At 27.2% G+C, this 18,786-nt stretch overlaps 1 protein-coding gene across 1 annotated transcript; it reads right to left on the bottom strand.

Annotated features, from left to right (window-relative positions):
• Positions 1-15,873: 15,873 nt before the first annotated feature.
• On the bottom strand, positions 15,874-18,004 carry LOC148205440 (cytochrome P450 86A22-like). The gene has a single exon (XM_088103238.1). The coding sequence runs from the start codon at positions 17,595-17,597 to the stop codon at positions 16,014-16,016; it is 1,584 nt and encodes a 527-aa protein (XP_087959364.1). The 5' UTR covers positions 17,598-18,004; the 3' UTR covers positions 15,874-16,013.
• Positions 18,005-18,786: the final 782 nt, after the last annotated feature.

Here is an 18,786-nt window from a genome sequence, read left to right as displayed (position 1 = left end):
ATAATATTATAATTATGGAATACTAATACACTGAATATATTTAATCTTTAATAGTTATATTATTCAATATTGAGCATAATATATTCAATATATTAATTAATGTTGAAGCATACTAATAAGTAGTAATATTTAATGAATATTTAATATTTAATATATTTAAATATTAACATGACAATAGTGTTCAATGTATTTCTCTGTTTATTGCTTTTAATTCCTTCTATGAGCACCATTTTAAAATTTGATTTTTATATGCATTAATGTTAACCTTTTATGCAATCTCTTCAAATGATAAGTTGCACTTTTTTTACTATAAAAATACTTTTAAATGAAGTTTCATAGGTTAATAATAGGATGAAAAATAGAACAAAAGAATTTAAAGTATTTATAATATATATTACATTAATGGTAATATTAATGTTACCAAATAAATTAATTAATTCATTTCACCCTATAATTAGTTTATACAATACTGTTTGTATTGTTATATATAGAATTCTTTTTTTAACTAATTGAGAAATCTTAAAAATGATAAATGACTTAGTTCATAGAATTTGTTAGCCATTTAGGTGAACTATTCTTGATATTAATGTGATTCAACATCTCAATTTTTAATTTAATTAACTTTCACTTAGTTAAGTAACATGTTAATCATATTTTTTCCCCAAAGTAGACAGGGATAAAATGAATTTATCTTATTGATAATTTATATTTACTGTAAAGTAACTACAAGTAATTAATACAGTTTATATATAATTAACTAATTATATTCACTCTATTATTGTGTTATAATGTGCATCTTAATTCAAATTTATAGCAAATTCAAATTAAAAAGTTAAAAAAAAAATCTCACATGATTTGAGTTTTATACACCAAAACACAATATTAACTTTTGCATGATTTATTGTCATTGCCTCTTTATAGGAAAAGTCATTTGCTAACATATTTTTATTTCTTTGTTTTGTTTAGCTGGGATGGATCAATAAAAAAAACACAAATTTGTAATTTTTATTGTTTCACTATGGTAAGATTTTCTTATTTTCCATTTTTTTAACATTTTCTTTACTTCCAAATATTAAAATAACACACACAAAAAATAACAAAAAAAATATTCTAAAAACTAGATCAGAATATTTTTATATTATTAGAAAAAATATTTTATTCTATTTTTATATATTTCATTTTATTCTCGTAATAGAATTGTTTAATGAAACATTTTATCTTCTCATTTTTCATTGGATTTTGTCTTTTTCTTCTAAAGGTAATATTGTAAAGCTTTTGTTTGTTTTCTGTTAATAATATCACCCTACAAAATACTTTAAAAGGTTTTTAAAAAGGAACAACAATTTTATCATGGCGAAAAACAATCACACAATAATCTTTCATTTCAAAACACGTCTTAATATTTAAATATTTTATAAACACCATTTTCAAAAATAAAATAAAAATTCTTACTAAATAAAATTATAATTAAAATTATTTAAGTAAACGTTACAATTAAACTATAAAAAAATATTATAACAAATCATTTATATTAAATAATCTATTTTTTATAACATTATTCATAATAATAATAATAATAATAATAGTAATAGTAACTGTATAGCTAATTTGAATTTAAACTGACTTCGAGAATACAATTTTTTAAAAGATAGCATTAAATTTCCACTGCATTGGAAAATGAAGATTTATATGTGGCAGTGTGACTGAGCTTTTAAAGTATTTAAATTGATCGATTTAAATTGATAGCAAAACTAAGATGCTTTTAATATCTAACGATTAAATCTGGTTATTGGATTTTGTTTTGAAATTTTCCATCTTCAATTAACATGAATTTAAAAAGACTTGAAAAAAAAATAGTTATAAATAAGAAATGCATCTTTGTGATGTGAAATTAACAGTAATATTTAACCACTAAATCTGGTTATTTTGAAATTTTCTATCTTCAATTAACATGAAAAGACTTGAAACAAAAAATAGTTATAAATAAGAAATAAATTAACTGTGCTGAACAAATATTTATTAAGCAACGTAACAATTATTTATATATTATATAGTCTCTAATTTAAATTAAAAAAATTATTTTTTTATAAATGTATTAGAAAAATCTTTCTGTATATTAATGACGTGTAAGAATTTAGAAAACTATTTTTTTAAAATTAATAGTGTAAAATTAGAAGATTTAATTATATTAATATTAAAAATTTAAAGTATAAATAGAGTTCTTTTATAAACAAATTTTATTAGTTAAAAATATGTATCTTTTAATAATTTTTTCACTAAAACTCTTTTCCCTCTCTAAATTATTTAACTTCTTGTTTATTTATTTGAATATTAAGAACCGTTTTAGTGGTCATTATACTGAATTCTCAATTTTTGACAGATCAATCTTTTAGTTTATGTAAGTTAGTTTCCTATATTTTCTTATATTCAAATTGGTTATTCCTTTATAGTGGGTAAAATTTTGTTTGCATGTTTCTTTAGAGTCATCTATAAGTTTTTCTATTGATATATGATTTTGATGACATATCCTGATCATGCTTATGTTGTTCCTGGACAAATAAGGTTTCCTATGCGTTTGGGAGTGTTATAAGGATTTTAAGTTGTTTGTATACTTGTCAAAATTAAGGGAAGCTAAGTTACTTTGGTGCGGGAGTTTGATAAATTTCATGTTTTGCTTATGATGAATTTGACTTATGTGTATGACTTAATTAATTTGTATGATTTGGATGATTGTTTTGTGTTTGATTGTTGTTTGTGTTTGTGTGACTAAGGAACTTAGAATCTGAACAATTGAATAAATTGGTACCAGTTTTAATGTGTAAAAACTCTTTTGAACCAATTCACTACGAAAGAAGTACCAATTTGAGTAATTGATCAGGTCTAAGTTCACTTGAAATCACAAAACGTACTTTCTATCAATTGATAAAGCTTTGAGTGGTGTTGTACTAGCGTTGAGCACAACTTTGTCAAGGAATATCTTAGCTCCAGGACGTTGAGTACTCAATTTTGTTAATGTTTTGGCATTGAGGAAATTTTTGCTTCTTCAATTCTTGAATAAGTGTATTTTTACTCAAAACATCTTCAATTAACATCACTAAACCAATTTGATAACATTACACTTCAAGATTTCATATTATACTCAAACAAATCATCATAAAGCCCATATCACATTTCACAATTTTAGAAACACATATGTATAAGTTATCAACCAATTCAGTTAATGCATCACAAATTACAAGCCAATTAATAAACCATTTAGTTCATTAATTTACATAAATCACACACAAATTTGGACTTCAACATAAAAAAAAATATTAATTCCCTTACTTTATGTTTTTTTGTGCATTATACTTGTTTTTTCTTGTTTTATGTTTGGTTGGTTTTATCATTCTATAATGATTATATGATAATACATGGACAAAAGAAGACATATGTGGTTGTAGTAATATGAACTCGGTAAGGTCAATAAACTTAGAGAGTAATTAAACCAAGTGATGATATATCATTAATCTTGAGGATCAAGGTCCAATTGTATAAATTGTTATTATTTTTTGGATATTACAATAATAATCAATAATCATAAAGATTAAACATCATCTATGAAAAGAAAAATATAAAACTACATATAAATATAATCAAATTATATAAAAAAGTTTAGTGATCATATTTAGTCCTAATGAATACAAAATTTACCTATTCATAGTATTGAATAACATGGAATTAAACAAAAAGAGGAAGAATAAATGAAGACGTTGTAAATGGAGATAGCCTTTTAATGAATAAGTTCTCTCTGTTTTTTTGTGTTTACTTTTCCTTTTCTCTCAACCTCTTAATTGCTTTCCAATTTAGTATTTTAAGTTAATAACATAGTAGAATAACATGTAAAAAGAATAATAAAAAAAGGACAACCTTGTGTTTGGATAAGACATATTAAGAGGAAAAATAATACCAAAAAAAAATATTGCTTTATAACAAAATATGTTGTTTGGTAACACATTTGGACATAAAATGAAATTATAGAATTTTATTAGAGTAATCGGATTACTTAATTTAAAAAAAAAAGTCACATAAAAAAGTAAGAATTTAAAACTTTTCTTATTCTAAAAGTCATATATTCTTGAGATAACTACCTTGTATATTCCTAAAAGAGGTCGAGCTTGAAAAAATGTTGATAACATTATAGTTGAACATTATTATTGTATTAATTTGTTATTGCTACACTTGATACTAATTACAGGAGCTTAATAGTAGATTTTGTGATAATATGGTGGAGTTACTTACTTTCAGTGCAACTTTAGATCCAAAAGGGCTTTAGATATCATTCAATGTAGAGAAAATTTGTGAATTGACAATGAAATTTTATCCGAGTGATTATACAAAACTAAAAAAGTGCATCTAAGAGTACAAGCTTAACATCATGACCTTGATGTTCCATTTCATTCTAAAATGAGAAATCTATAAAAAAAATTGAGTTTTGTTAAAGATTGGTCAAAACAGTGAAATATTTGACCTTGTTTCAACTGCTACAACTAGGAGATCTTTTTCAGTTATGAAGATTGTGAAAAATAGACTAAGAAACAAGATGAAAGATGAATTTTTAGTTGATTTTTTATTACCTACTTTGAGAGAATGATTGTTGAGAAGTTTGATACAAATTTTATCATTAATAAATTTTATGACATGAAGGAACAACGTGCATAACTTAAATACAAAGTATCATGTATTTATGTATTATGATTTATTTTTTTATTAATTGTTATTTCCTTTTGACTTCCTTTCTTGAACTTTTGGATTCGTCCATAGTTTGGGTAGACTTTGCTCAACCTGATATAGATTCGATCAAACTTATTTTGACATGATCCTGACCAAATGTCTCGACCTAACTCAACTTGGCCAAACCTGATCTTATTTTACTTGATTTGGTCAAACCTAACCACATTTCTCTTGGTCCACATGGGTCCAACTTAACCTAAATTCATCGTAAACTAGACTTGGTTTGACTTGGACTTGAGTCAACTTGCCTCGCTCGAACCAAGATGACTCGATGGAGCTTAAGTCAACTCGACTCGACTTCTACCTAGGTCGATTCAGCCCGATTTATGATGAAACAAACTTGGTTCAACATGGGCAAAGACTAATTCAATTTGACCTAGACTTAACTTGACTTGGTCTTAAATAGGTTAGGCCTGACCTAGTCTTGATTGGAATAGGTCCCACCTGAGTTTAGCCCAACTTTATTAACCTCAAATGACATTAATCCATACCAACTCAACTTAATCTACGCTTAACTCAGCTCGATTTATGATGAGACAAACTTGGTTCAACTTGGACAAAGACCAATTCAATTTGACCTAAACTTGAGTTGACTTGGTGTTAAAATAGGTTAGGCCCGACCTGGTCTTGATTGGAATAGGACCCACCTGAGTCTAATCCAACTTTGTTAACCTTAAATATTATTAATCCACCTCAACTCAACCCAACCTCGGCTTGGGTCGACTTAACTATAATGTGCCTAGGTCGACTTATTTCAACCTGGACTCAGACAGTCTCGACTCAACCCAACTTGACTTGGACTTCATCAAGTTAGGATTGGCCTAGTCTAGATCAATTTAGGATTCTTAGGCATAATTCAACTCGACTAATGTGGATCTTCCCCAACTTAGATGAAAGTGGATCCTTCCTTACTACACTAAATGTGGCTTAACTTGATTAATCTAGGACTAACTTCGCTCGAATTATGCTTTCATCAACTCATCTCGACCTTGACCTAGACCGACTTTGCTAGATTTAGCTCACTTGGGCCAAATCGACTCGACATAGGCTCAAATAGTCTCAACTTGACCCAAACCTAATATTCATCGAGTTAGGCCCTACCTAGTCTTCATCGATCCAACTAAGTGGGTTGACCTGAACCTAAAAGAATATGAACTTGTCTACACTCAACTAAAATATGGACTCGACCCAACTTGGCTCAACTAGTCCAAAACGACTTGGCTTAACCAAGGTTCAAGTCATCTCAGCTCGGTCTAAGTTCAACTTGACTTTGCATCAGACCAACATTACTTGACCTAGGTTCGACCAACTTGGCTTGACTTACTTGACTCAAATTAGACCTAGACCAACTCGACTTGACTTAACACTAATAAGAAAAAATTTAACCTAAACTTAAATGAGTACATCTCGTTGTTATCTTAATTAGATTTGACTAACTTAACATTTTATAACTTAAAAATAATTTCGTTTAACATAAATTAAGAAAAAAAAGTTATAAATATAAAATAAAATAAAAACTTCAAAAACTTTGAAAAAAAAACATCAATCAAAGTGATCTACATAATATTGACAATATTGATACTTTTAATTTGTAACAATTATTTTATGGAGTTATCAACCTTATAATCATGAACCGTTTTAAAAACATAACTTTGTTTTCTAAATCATATAAACTACAATGTTCATTTAATACTCATGAAAGCTCAAATTAAAAAATAATAAAGGAATTAAAGACATTATAATGTTTTTTTTAATTATGGGTGCATGGAGAAATTATGGACCTGAAGAAAGTGCCACCAAAACATTATATATTTTCTAGACAAAATTGGGTGATTAATGGCTAATTGAATTACGTGTTGCTTCTCCATCTCTGCATCTCTAACACTTCTTCATACACCTCCAAATATATCATTTTATCCTTCATGAAATGAAAAAAATATATATATATATATAATTTAATTCTTCATTTAATATATTTATGGAACTCCACACTCTTAAGTTAAGTTCCTTCATTTTCTGGTTTCCTTCGTTGTTCTTGATTGTGGTGGTCCTCATGATCTCCTATTACTCTTCGTGTTCCTGTTGGTTGAATTTTGTTGGTGGTCCTGCTAGTGGTCGTGTTTATCTTTATCATATGTATAAGTTTGTGTAGTTTGATTTTGTTGCATTTTGAAAACTTTGAAAACAAATTGAAGGTCAAACCCATAAACAAAGTTAATGGATTTTGAAATCCAATTAGAAATCATCTTATATCATAACTAATTAAATTTTAAAATTCGATTAAAAAAATTACAAAATTTTAAAATTTGTTGAATTTTTAATTAAATTTCAAAATTCAATTAAAAGATCACTATATATCAAAATTCAATAAAACTTCTAACGAATTTCTAAATCTAATATTCATTTTTATAACTCTTTTACTTTTTTTTTAAAAAAATTAAACGTCTTTTACTTGTTATAGTTTAATAAATAATATTTTAAAGTATTAAAATATTAATATATATTAATTAAAATATTATATTAAACTAAATATTGTTATAGTTATGGTTATTGCTATTATTAAGATTATGGTTATAGTTATCGTTATGATTATGATTATGGTTATAGTTATGATTATGATTATGATTATGTTTATTATTATTAATGTTATTATTATTAAATATTTAAAATAATTAAAAAGCAAAAATATTAATAGAAGTAATAATAGTAATAATAATAGTTGGAAAGTAAGGTAGGATATGAAAAGAAAGAGATGGTTGAATAGCCTTGCAGGCCCAACTCAATTTTTGTAACACTGGTTTGAGTGTTTCATCTTACACTTTCAACATTTTATCCTGCACATCCAACTTTTTTAAAAGTTTCATTCCCAATTTAATAAATATTTTTTTATTTTCATCTCTTTCCTATTAAAGAAACTTTAATAAATATCATTTTATTTTATTCTCTTTAGTAAGACATTCTACACCACCTTAATAATAATATAATTTAATTTAAAATTTAAGTATTATTTAATATAATTTTATATTTTAATAATTATTAAAATATGATTTATATTATAATAATAGTAATATTAAAAAAAATAGTATAAAATTTGATTTAATATATTCAAATATATTAAATTATATTAAAATATTAAAATAAGTTAAATAATTATTAAATTTTAAATAAAAACAAAAAATTTTAAAAATTTGTTTATCACATACCAAAATCAGTTTTGTTTTTTATTTAAAATTTAATCAAAATTTAATTTAATTAAAAATTATAATATTATTTTATATTTTTATTTTTTAATAATTATTAAAATATGATTTATATTTTTATAATAGTTTTATTAAAAAATAAAAATAAGAGTAACCATGAAATAAAAATAATATTAAAAATCACATTTAATATATTTAAATATATTAAATTGTATCAAAACATTAAATTAAATTAAATAATTATTAAAATTTAAATAAAAAACAAAATTTTAAAAACATATGTTACTCGGATATAGAAATCCGATAAATTTATGATCGGATATATCCGATAAATAAATTTTAATAATTATTTTTATTTTTATTTAAATTTTAATAATTATTTAATTTAATCTAATATTTTAATATAATTTAGTATGTTTAAATATATTAAATTTGATTTTTAATATTATTTTTATTTTCATTATTTTTACTCTTATTTTAGTTGTTATTATTTTTATTTTTTGATAAAAATATTATAAAAATATAAATTATATTTTAATAATTATTAAAATATAAAAATATAATAAATAATGCTATAATTTTTAATTAAATTAAATATTGATTAAATTTTAAATAAAAAACAAAACTGATTTTCGATAACAAGTTTTTGAAATTTATTTTATTTATTTATAATTTAATAATTGTTTAATTTATTTTAATATTTTAATGTAATTTAATATATTTGAATATATTAAGTTAAATTTTATATTATTATTATTATTATTTTATTTTTATTTTATTTTTATTATTTAATATAGCTGTTATTATAATATAAATCATATTTTAATAATTATTAAAATATAAAATTATATTAAATAATATTTAAATTTTAAATTAAATTAGAATTATTATTAAGGTGGTGTAGAGTGTCTTTAATGAGAAGGAGAAAAAAGTAAAAGAATATTTATTAAAATGTCTTTAATAAGAAAAAAAGAAAGTTAAAAATGAAGTTTATAAAAATGTTGAAAGTGCAGGATGTCAGAAAGTTAAAAATGAAATTTTTGAAGGTACAAATGAGATGTTGAAGGTGTAGGATAAAACACTCCACTGATTTTGTGTTAGTGAGAAGATCCAACAACCACGTCTAAGCTGTTTCACGGAAAACAATTATATACCATTTAGTTTTTCCTTTTAATAATACAATATTGAATGTTGAAGAGCTTAAAAGAAAAAAATAAATGTATCAAACAATTTATTAACATGAAATTCTAATTAACAGCATGATACAGCACCAATAATATTATTAAATTCATATTCTTTGTAAAACAACAATAGTTGTGCAATATATGTTGGTGAGGGTTTGATCATTTTGACTGTTCACTTATATTGGGTGACATGTTTTAATGAATTATTTTGTGCTAAAAAACACTTTTTGATCAGAAAAAAACTAAAAGAAAATGAAATGAAGAAGTTTGTTTCATTTTTTTATTTTATCATAAAAGTTAATGTTTTTGAAATATGTTCCAAAAGAATACCTCTTTGTAATTAATATATGATAATAAGTAGAAGGATAATGATACTTTGATAACATTTTTTTCACAATATTTTAACATTATTTACGTGTTATTCTTTGATTGATCCAAAATTACTTCACAATCCATCATAATAATCATAAACACCAACCTAAACCAATTACAGAAAGATAAATAAATTATTTAAAATGTAAAAAAATGTTTTTAAAGTATTATTATACTAAGTAAAAATGTGCATATAAGATGTATCTACAAGAATCTGCACTAAAAATAGTAGACACAGTTAGTCTGCAGTTAAATATTTTCGCTAAATCACAACCCCAAAATCCATGAAGGCTATGGACCACTTAACAAACTGTTTCTTTTATAATTAAAATAAGATTACCGAACACATTTAATTGTTTTTAAAAAATGAAGTTTAAATCTAACCAATACTAGAATAAAAAAAAAAAAAAATTTAAAATATAAAGTAATTAAACATAAAATCTCATAATGAAATCAAAACAACATCAATTTATATTATAGTTGATTCTTCAGATTATTCCTTTTTTAATTACTTGTGTACACATTTCATAATACACAGATTACAAATAGTAAATAAATAAATAAAATATTTATACGAGGAATATAGTATTTTATTTATTTGGTTTGAAAATGGCTTGGATGGTCTATATAAATGCAGAGCTTGTGACGCAATTTGTGGAGATGATTAGACGTAATAAATGCCGTATTTTATAGTGGCTTGTTGGGAAGTAAGATGAACTAGAATCAATACCATCAACTTTTGGATGCCGTATTAAGACGTGATATCTATATTATATTTAATATATTTATATTAAGTGTATCTTACTAAAGAGAGACAATTTAATATATTTATATTAAGTGTATCTTTCTAAATTTTAAAACTTTATCCATAATCATACAATTAAGCATGTGTAACATTGATACAAGAACTCTTCCTTAATTTTTTATTACTATCTTCGTTTATGTGAGCTAAAAGTAAAAGAAAGATAATTTCAAACAACAAATGAACTCGACACCACATTCCAAATATGTATCATCATTTCACAATATAATAATGAAATGGTTGAAGTCATTTCAACACTCGTGTTTAAATAAATATGCACAAACGTTTATAATAATTTCAAATCATATAACTCAAATCAAACATACATTTAAAACAAAACAATTTTTTTTTTTAAATTAGACGTAATTCTCTGAGTAAAAAATTATTTTATTGTTTTGACGTTGAAATTAGTTGAGGGAATTTTCATCCGCTAAGTGAAATTATCAAATTTATTATGGGAATAAAAAGTATCACTCAAATTAACCATCTAAACAATAAATTGTTTAAAATAAATGAAAACACATTCGTTAATAATCCAATTCAAAAAATTCAAAATATAAAACCAATCATTTCTGGTATTAACAGCACTTCGTAATTTAGAATCAAATTCAAATAATTTTTCCTGTTGACAATTTTTCGTGTTTCATGTAATAGCAAAAATTTTGTTAAAAAAATAGCAAACGTCTAAAAACCTAAGGGAATGTCATTGGTTAAGAAAATAACATTTTTCTATTAACAAAACATATATAAAGCTTTGGAATATTTATTAATAAAATCAAATGATTAAGTAGAAAAGTTTTAGAAAGAAAATCACTTCAAATCAAATTTTGATAAGATATAAATCTCCATATTCAGTTACCTTTTTGTTAATAGGATATTTTTCATGGCAAAAAAAAAAATAAATAAATTTCATAAGAGAGAGAGAGAGAGAGAGGGGTGTGAGAAATCATAAGAAAAAACAAGAAAGAAAAAGGAAAAATAATGAAAAAATATCGAGTCATCTAGTCTTACAAGATTGTTTTCTTTAAAAAAAAACAATATTACTTAAATGTGAGAAAAAAAAGCTACATTTAAACCCTTAATTTTCTTTAACCAAGAAGTATTTGTACTTTCATATAATATTTGTACTTTCATATAATATTTCATTAGATTGGTTTAGTTTTAGATAAAATTGATTTACACTCTTATGAAATTATGAAGCGACATCACATTTTCTTCACGAAAAAACATACATAATGTTTTGTAGCCTTAGAATTCGCTAATACATAATCACAAACACAAATTTAGTTAAGAGTCTTGGAAACCAAAAGCATCAAATCCTATAATTTATTTACTCTTGTGAAAAAACCTTGCAAGTTAGAAAAAATTAAAAAATATATATATAATATTAACACATCAAATGACACCATTTGACAATATCTTAATTACGTTTATAATATATATATATATTCCATTATTGGAAATGTGATAGATAGAGTGTATATGATCCAATATATCAAAGTGTTGAATCACTTTCTGAGATTTTTAGGGCTTGTGAGCAGTTATGGTAACCTAAACCATCTAGTTAGGGTAAGATTTATTTATGCTTTCTGAAGATAACAAACACTGTGTTGATTTGCTTCACAATATCTTCTTTGAACAACTCATCTCAATGACATCAACCATGTTCATGTTATAGGAACACGTCCATTGCATTTCTTTTCAAATGTTCATGTTATAGGAAGCTTTTCTGCTCTCAATTTTCATCAACAGTTTCTCAACCAATTCTTACAACTAAGAATCTGTTAATGTGAAATCGAGTTTAGAGCAAATAAATAAAATAGTATAATAAATCCTTAACAAATAACAATTTACAAAAACTAAAATCATAAAATAGTTAATAAAATCAAAGATTATAGTTTTTTTTTAATTGTAACAAGGCAAATGGATTATTTAATATTAAAACTTGATTTCATACTCAGTTTGGTGTTCAGAATATGTACAAGTTGGATAAATACGTTCCAAATTAAGAAAAATATAAGCTTCATTTTATTTAATATTTGTAACATACTATGAGAAAATATTAAAAATATTAATTGATGATAGTGATACGCGAACATGGTGGAACATGACACCGTACTTGTTTTAGAAATGTACATTTATATATGCTCTCAAATTTTTTGAAATATTAATATATAATATATTCTTTAAAGAATTTGCTTTTACAATATTTTCTTTTATCGATACCGATACAAAAATATGACGCTACTAATAATGTTATGATATGGATGACCTGAAAAATATTTTAAAAACTTGACATACCCACAATATTTTTTTTTTCTCTTCTCGAATTTCCATTCCCTAGTTTAAACATACACAAATTTATTGAAAGAAACACATTTAGGAAGACTCCCGAATTGTTTGGATCAGGTGGAAAGTGGAAGATTACAAAGAGAAAATGAAAATTATTGTTTAGATTAAATGAAAGTTAAAATGTGTAAGAAATTGAGATTATCTTTTAATTATTAAAATATTCATTTTTTTATTTATTATTTTAGTATATTTTAATACATTTATCATTATGATTATTAAAACATAAATAATGAATAAAATATTAAGTAATGAACTATGTGAAGATATGACGGATCATATCCACATTCAACATATTCTTTTATTTTATATATATATATATATATAAACAAAGAGAGATCAATGTCTTTCTGCAAATATCCATGTTTGCTCCTTCCATGCTGTGATGCAAACAAGGGATAAGTACAACATAAGTGGAATGCTGCTAAAGATAACGGTAACTCATCTTTATCATTATGCACAAAGTTGACAATCATTTATTTCCAAACATTAACATTTCCAACTAGAAATACTCATTCTCGTATTTGAAAAAAAAAACACCATTGTTTGAAGTAACATTTATCGTAGGCGTACACATATGTTTGAAATAACATATTATAACTAAATTGAATTTATTAGGTTGTAGTTTTTATTTTATTTTTAGCCAATACAAACTAAACAAATAGTATTAATATCAATTTGAATCGGTTTGATTCATTGCTTTTCCATAAAAATAAAATAAAATACCAACATGATTAAACTAAAAATATTTCTCTAAAAGAACATAAACATTTAGTAATACTTTTTGTAAAAATTAAAATGAATGAATTCAAAAGGTTAAAAACTAAATTTCTAAAGTTGTCTATATCTTTAACTGAGTCAATATTTTTTCTTTTCATTAATAAACTGAACACGTGTCAACATTTTATACTACTCATGCATCTTATTCAACCCAGTACATTCTTTAAGTGCTGAATAAAATTAAATTGAGAAAAATCCAAAAACAAACTAAATGCAATTCATCAAGTTTCAATTTAAATAAGTAATTATTAACTAATTGATAATGTCAAATTAATAATTTTATTTGAATTATATTTAATTCGGAAACTAAATCATAAACAAATTTGATGAAAAATATGTTTATATTGATGTAATGTCATATTTTTATAAATATGAACCAGAAAGTTTAAAATAAATAAAGAATAAATATTTTAATTATTTTAAGTTATGAGGTTATTTACAATTATTTTTTATTTGAAGAAAATCTTTTTCTAAATTTAAAAATCTATTTATCTTAAAGTTTTTGAGAAATTAGGTTATCATTTCTTTTCTCTTTCGAAACCATTATTTAGAAGGTGATAAAAATCAGATAAAACTTATAATGTCATACTTTTCGTTTGAGTAAATCTTTTATCCCAGGTTCTCAAGTCGTGTTTTTCTTTTGTTTGCATTTATGATTTATTGCCACATGTATCATTTGATGTAAAAAGATAAATTTATGTCGATATAGATTTTTAATGATGTATTTTATTTTTTTTAATCAATTTTTTTAAGAAAAAACTTAGGATATCTTTTACAATTTCCTCTTTTTAAAAATTACTTAAAAATAAGTAATTTCAAGTTAAAATGAATTACTGTAATTTAATTAACTTGATTTGCTTTCAGCAATTTTTTAAATTATATAATTAGAGATGATAGTTATTATTTTGGTTTCGAGTTAATAAAGTATTATATAATAGGAAGAATATCAATTTAGTTCAAGTGATTATTTTCTTTTGGATTGACAATTGATTAATTTGGTTGTCTATTAATGTTCAATTCTAATATTTAATATTAGGTTTGAGTAGAAGTAGACAATTTAAACCAATTAGATTATTTTTTTGGTGTTAGAACTAAATTTAATATGATGTTGGGTTGAATTGACATGTTTAATTTTTTTTAATTGACTAACTTTTTTGAATTATATTCTTATGCACATCTCGTTGAAGTGATGGATTTGTCTCTTAAACAGCACTCAAACAATGATATTTAATATTGTTATTTGACCGAGTAGTTGCTCTATGTTCAAGCATATAAGTAGTAGTTCTAGTGAGAAATAAATACTGAAAATTTATCCTTTTTATAACAATGTCACTAAAGTATCAAAAGAACGTAAAAAATATAAACATTTGGGTGATAAATGAGACTGATTAACTAATTTTCTTTTCTAAGAAATATCGCTTTAATATAACGTGTTATAACATTTTCTGTGTGACAAAATTTATATAACTGTGTAGGTAAATGTACATAATGATATTGATTATTAACTCAATTTGTATATCATGAAGTGGGTTGTCCAAGATTTCATTGCATATAATAAATGAAAAATGATTATTTAACTAAGAGATAGTTAAATTATGAGAGAAGACATGTCTTTCAAAAGTTTTCTAATCTAATTTAATCTATTTATGGAGCCTTAAGTGGAGGCGACAGGGAGATCAATAGATAGATTTGTGATTGTGAGAGCAACATGTTATTGTAGTGCTTTGAATTAGTACTAAAGGAGAATTCTTGATTTAAAGAATTTAAATATTGTGTATGTGGATATATTATTGGTTTGTAAAATTTAGGTATTTATAATTACTTGCTCTATTTTTGGTTTATTAAACATGTTTATATTTATTATAATTGTGATATGTATGTATAATGTATATTAGATTTTTGGTTTTGGGACTTTACATTCGAGGGATACAAACAAGAACAAAATCTAAGCAAAAATTGTAATTAAATGCAACTAAAGTGCACCGTTTTTCTGCTTTACACCAAACCTTAGTATACCAACTCACGTGCAATCCTATAACTTTGTCTGTTTTGTAGTTGAAAAAACAGTATATGCATCACAAGCAAGCATCGCCACAAATCCAGACATCCCAGTTCTAGAAATGTGCAGTTACGAACTATATATCGTGACAAAGACTACATAAGTCTTTAATTACGCAAGTACGCTACCATCAAAGGTAAGCAAAAAGTACATTGGTATCACCGAAAAACCTTTAATATTTACGAACAGATTATAGTACTGTAAATTACAGAGCAAATTAACATTGGTTTAGGCAGCGCAGCATTAACTTTTTTTTATCAAAATCGTACAAGATGAAATGAGAAATGAAGCTTATGAGGAAAGGGAAATTCTATCTATATAACAGAAAGGGTAAATTAAGCTAATCAACACAAATGAAACGAAACGACACATCATCATTCGATATTAAGTAGTAATAATAATGATAATAATATAAAATTCTTATATTATAAAGCGTAATTATTGCTTTATTTAAACTGATGATGTATATATCTGTTTAATTAAGCAAATGAAAGTCACTTTTGACCGACATCGACACCCTCGGTCTTTTTTATCTTTTCCAGCACCGGTTTCAGATCCCTAGGGCACACGTTCACCTTCAGACCGTACTTCATGAAGAGCGTGAGCGACATCTTCTGCTCCACGCGGTGGCCCGCCGCGACTGCGAGGCGGTGGCGGAGCAGCACCGCCGCCGCGATGGACTTCATCTGCAAGTAAGCCAGGTCCTTCCCCAAACAAAGCCTCGGTCCCGCATTGAAGGAAACAAACTTATAAGAGTCTTGAACCTGAATTCTGTCTCCTTCGGGAGAGAGCCACCGCTCTGGCTTGAACTCGAGGCAATCCTCTCCCCATACGAACTTCATCCTCCCAACGGAGTAAATCGAATACGTCACGGAGGACCCCGCCGGAACGAAAGTTCCGTTGGGGAGAACATCGTCCTCAACCACATGTTTGGAGTCTTCGGGGACGGAAGGGTAAAGTCGCAGGGTCTCGGACAAGGCAGCTTTGAGATAGACGAGACGGTCTACCTCGTCGAACACGAGAGGTTCTTCCAGCCAGGTTGAGATATCTTCTCCACGAGTGGAGAGCAGAACAGTGCAGAGTTCTCGAAGGATGTTTTCCTCCACGTGCGGATTCTTGATACAGAGCCAGAAGAACCAGCTGAGGGCCACCGATGACGTATCGCGTCCGGCCAGGATGAAGTTGAGTGCCACGTGCTGGAGGAACTCGTCCGAGTAGATTTCCTTTTTCCTCATGAAACGAGACAAGAGGTCGTCGTGGTGGGAGCCAGTGCCGTTGACGAGTTCGAGTTTACGGTTCTTGATGATGCTGGAGAGATACTGGTCGATGTGTTTGAGGCTTCGGCTAAGGCTCACTTCCATGCCGAGGCGGAGCCATCGCTTGAGCTTCCAAAGAATCTCCGGCAGAATGAAGCGTTGTAAAGTGGCTTCGGTGGCGCTGTCAAAGGAAATAGAGAAAGCGTTGTCAGGGAGCCCAACGGCCAGAGTCTGAGGGTCCTGCCCGAAAGCCAAGCCGCATATGTTGTCGAAAGTGAGGCGAAGCAAGAGGTCTTGGAGATCCACCGATTTGTTCTCTTGCTGAGCCGCGGCCAGGATGGGACAGAACCTGTGCTTAATGGCTCGGTTGACCCAACGCGCCATGGCCTGGCGCAGGGTGCGCGTGGTGAATTCGAGCGCTGCTGTTTTGCGCTGAAAGAGCCAGGTGTCACCGTCGGAGTTGAAGATGCCCTGACCGAGCAAATCATGGAAGGCCGACTGCCAGGTGGGGCCCTTGGGGTAGTTGTCGAAGCGGAGCTTGAGGATGTGCTCGAGGTTCTTGGGGTCGCAGGTGACAGTGACGAGGCACTGTTTGCGTGCGAGGAAGGGGAGGGCGCAGATGCAGGTTTGGTAGGTGCCGCCGCAGGCGCGTAGGTTGTCAGCAATCCAGTCATGCATGCGGTTGGCATGTTGGATGAGACCGGGGAGGCTGCCTAATAGGGGCCAGACACGTGGACCTTTGAGGGAGCGAGTTACGAAGGTGAACCATATTAAATAGGCCGCTATTGCAGATAGGAACATTAAAGCCGTCGATGCCTCCATGTGAACGAGGGACCCTCCTCCCAAAAAATAAAAAAACCACCTTTATTCTATTCTTCTAATCTTCTATTCTCACCCTCTTTCACCGGAGACCCTTGAAATGCATGCATGTGTATGTATATACGAGTTCAATGTAAGCAAAGGAAAGGTGTGTAGTGAAGTGAGGGATATTCAGAAACTGTGTTCCATGCAATATGAAGAACAGTGGGTGTGAGGGAAGAAGAAGAAGGGTTGAAGAAGAAGATGAGAGAGACGTTTGTGTGTGAGGGAAAGGTGAAGGAGAGAAAAAAGTGTTTTATAGTAGTGAAGTTGAAAGTGGGACAATTAATAAGGAGTGGAGATGCTGGCTGTAGTTGATCTTTTCAATCTCTCATCCTTCATTTTCTTCCCTCACCCGTAGACTCCATTGCCTTCTCAATCCACCCTCATTAATGCCCACCGAGGTCGTTGAGTTTATTAACACTTAACACACTTCTTTCTTTCTTTTCCTTTTTTCACTACTCCTATAGGATTCTTTTTATGGTTTTTTTCTTTTTTTTTATTAACTTTTCTTTTTTAATACGCTTTTTTATCATTTTCCCTAACAAAAAATACACCTCTTATTAGCTTCACATTTGCTACGCAATCTAAGAAATTAACAAAACTACTCGCTTTAAATTTACTTTTTCTTTTTCTCATATATATCACTTATTATCTCTATTATTTTTCTTCATTTTTTCCCTTTTCATATATTTCCTATCTATGCTCCGATATATACCAAAACAGTGTCTACATATTGGAATAAACTACACTTTCTATCCTTCTACGTTTGAGAAATTACACGAACAATCCTTGTTTTTGTTATTCTCACTTTTTTATTGTTTTAAAATATTACGTTATAACACCTCTCTTTCTTTATGTTACATTAATCCTCTTGAATGTTTGACAAGATCATCGATATATATACTCTTAGGGAAGTTTGAATGCATCTCTGCTCCTTCGTCACGGTGCTGTAATATGCAGGTCATGTTAAGCTTTTTTTGCTACCCTCCATTGTGTTTTTAAAACACATTGATGTATATGGATTTTTTATGTTTTCAAGTATATTAAAAACCTTCTTTACTTTAATATACAAAAGATAATGTATTTTGAAAACATTCTAGGGCATAGTACAATAAATTACGTAAAAAAACTGGACTCGGTCTCTTGAGTA

Source organism: Vigna umbellata, chromosome 1, assembly GCF_029865625.1.
Source record: "Vigna umbellata cultivar VRB3 chromosome 1, Vumbellata_1.0, whole genome shotgun sequence".
Lineage (NCBI taxonomy): Eukaryota > Viridiplantae > Streptophyta > Magnoliopsida > Fabales > Fabaceae > Vigna > Vigna umbellata.
Note: the sequence above shows the minus strand (reverse complement) of the source record. Positions and strands in the feature narration are given on the sequence as shown.

Coding starts and splice junctions, on each gene's coding strand:
- LOC148205440 (XM_088103238.1), bottom strand. CDS start 17,597: ATGGAGGCATCGACGGCTTTAATGTTCCTATCTGCAATAGCGGCCTAT.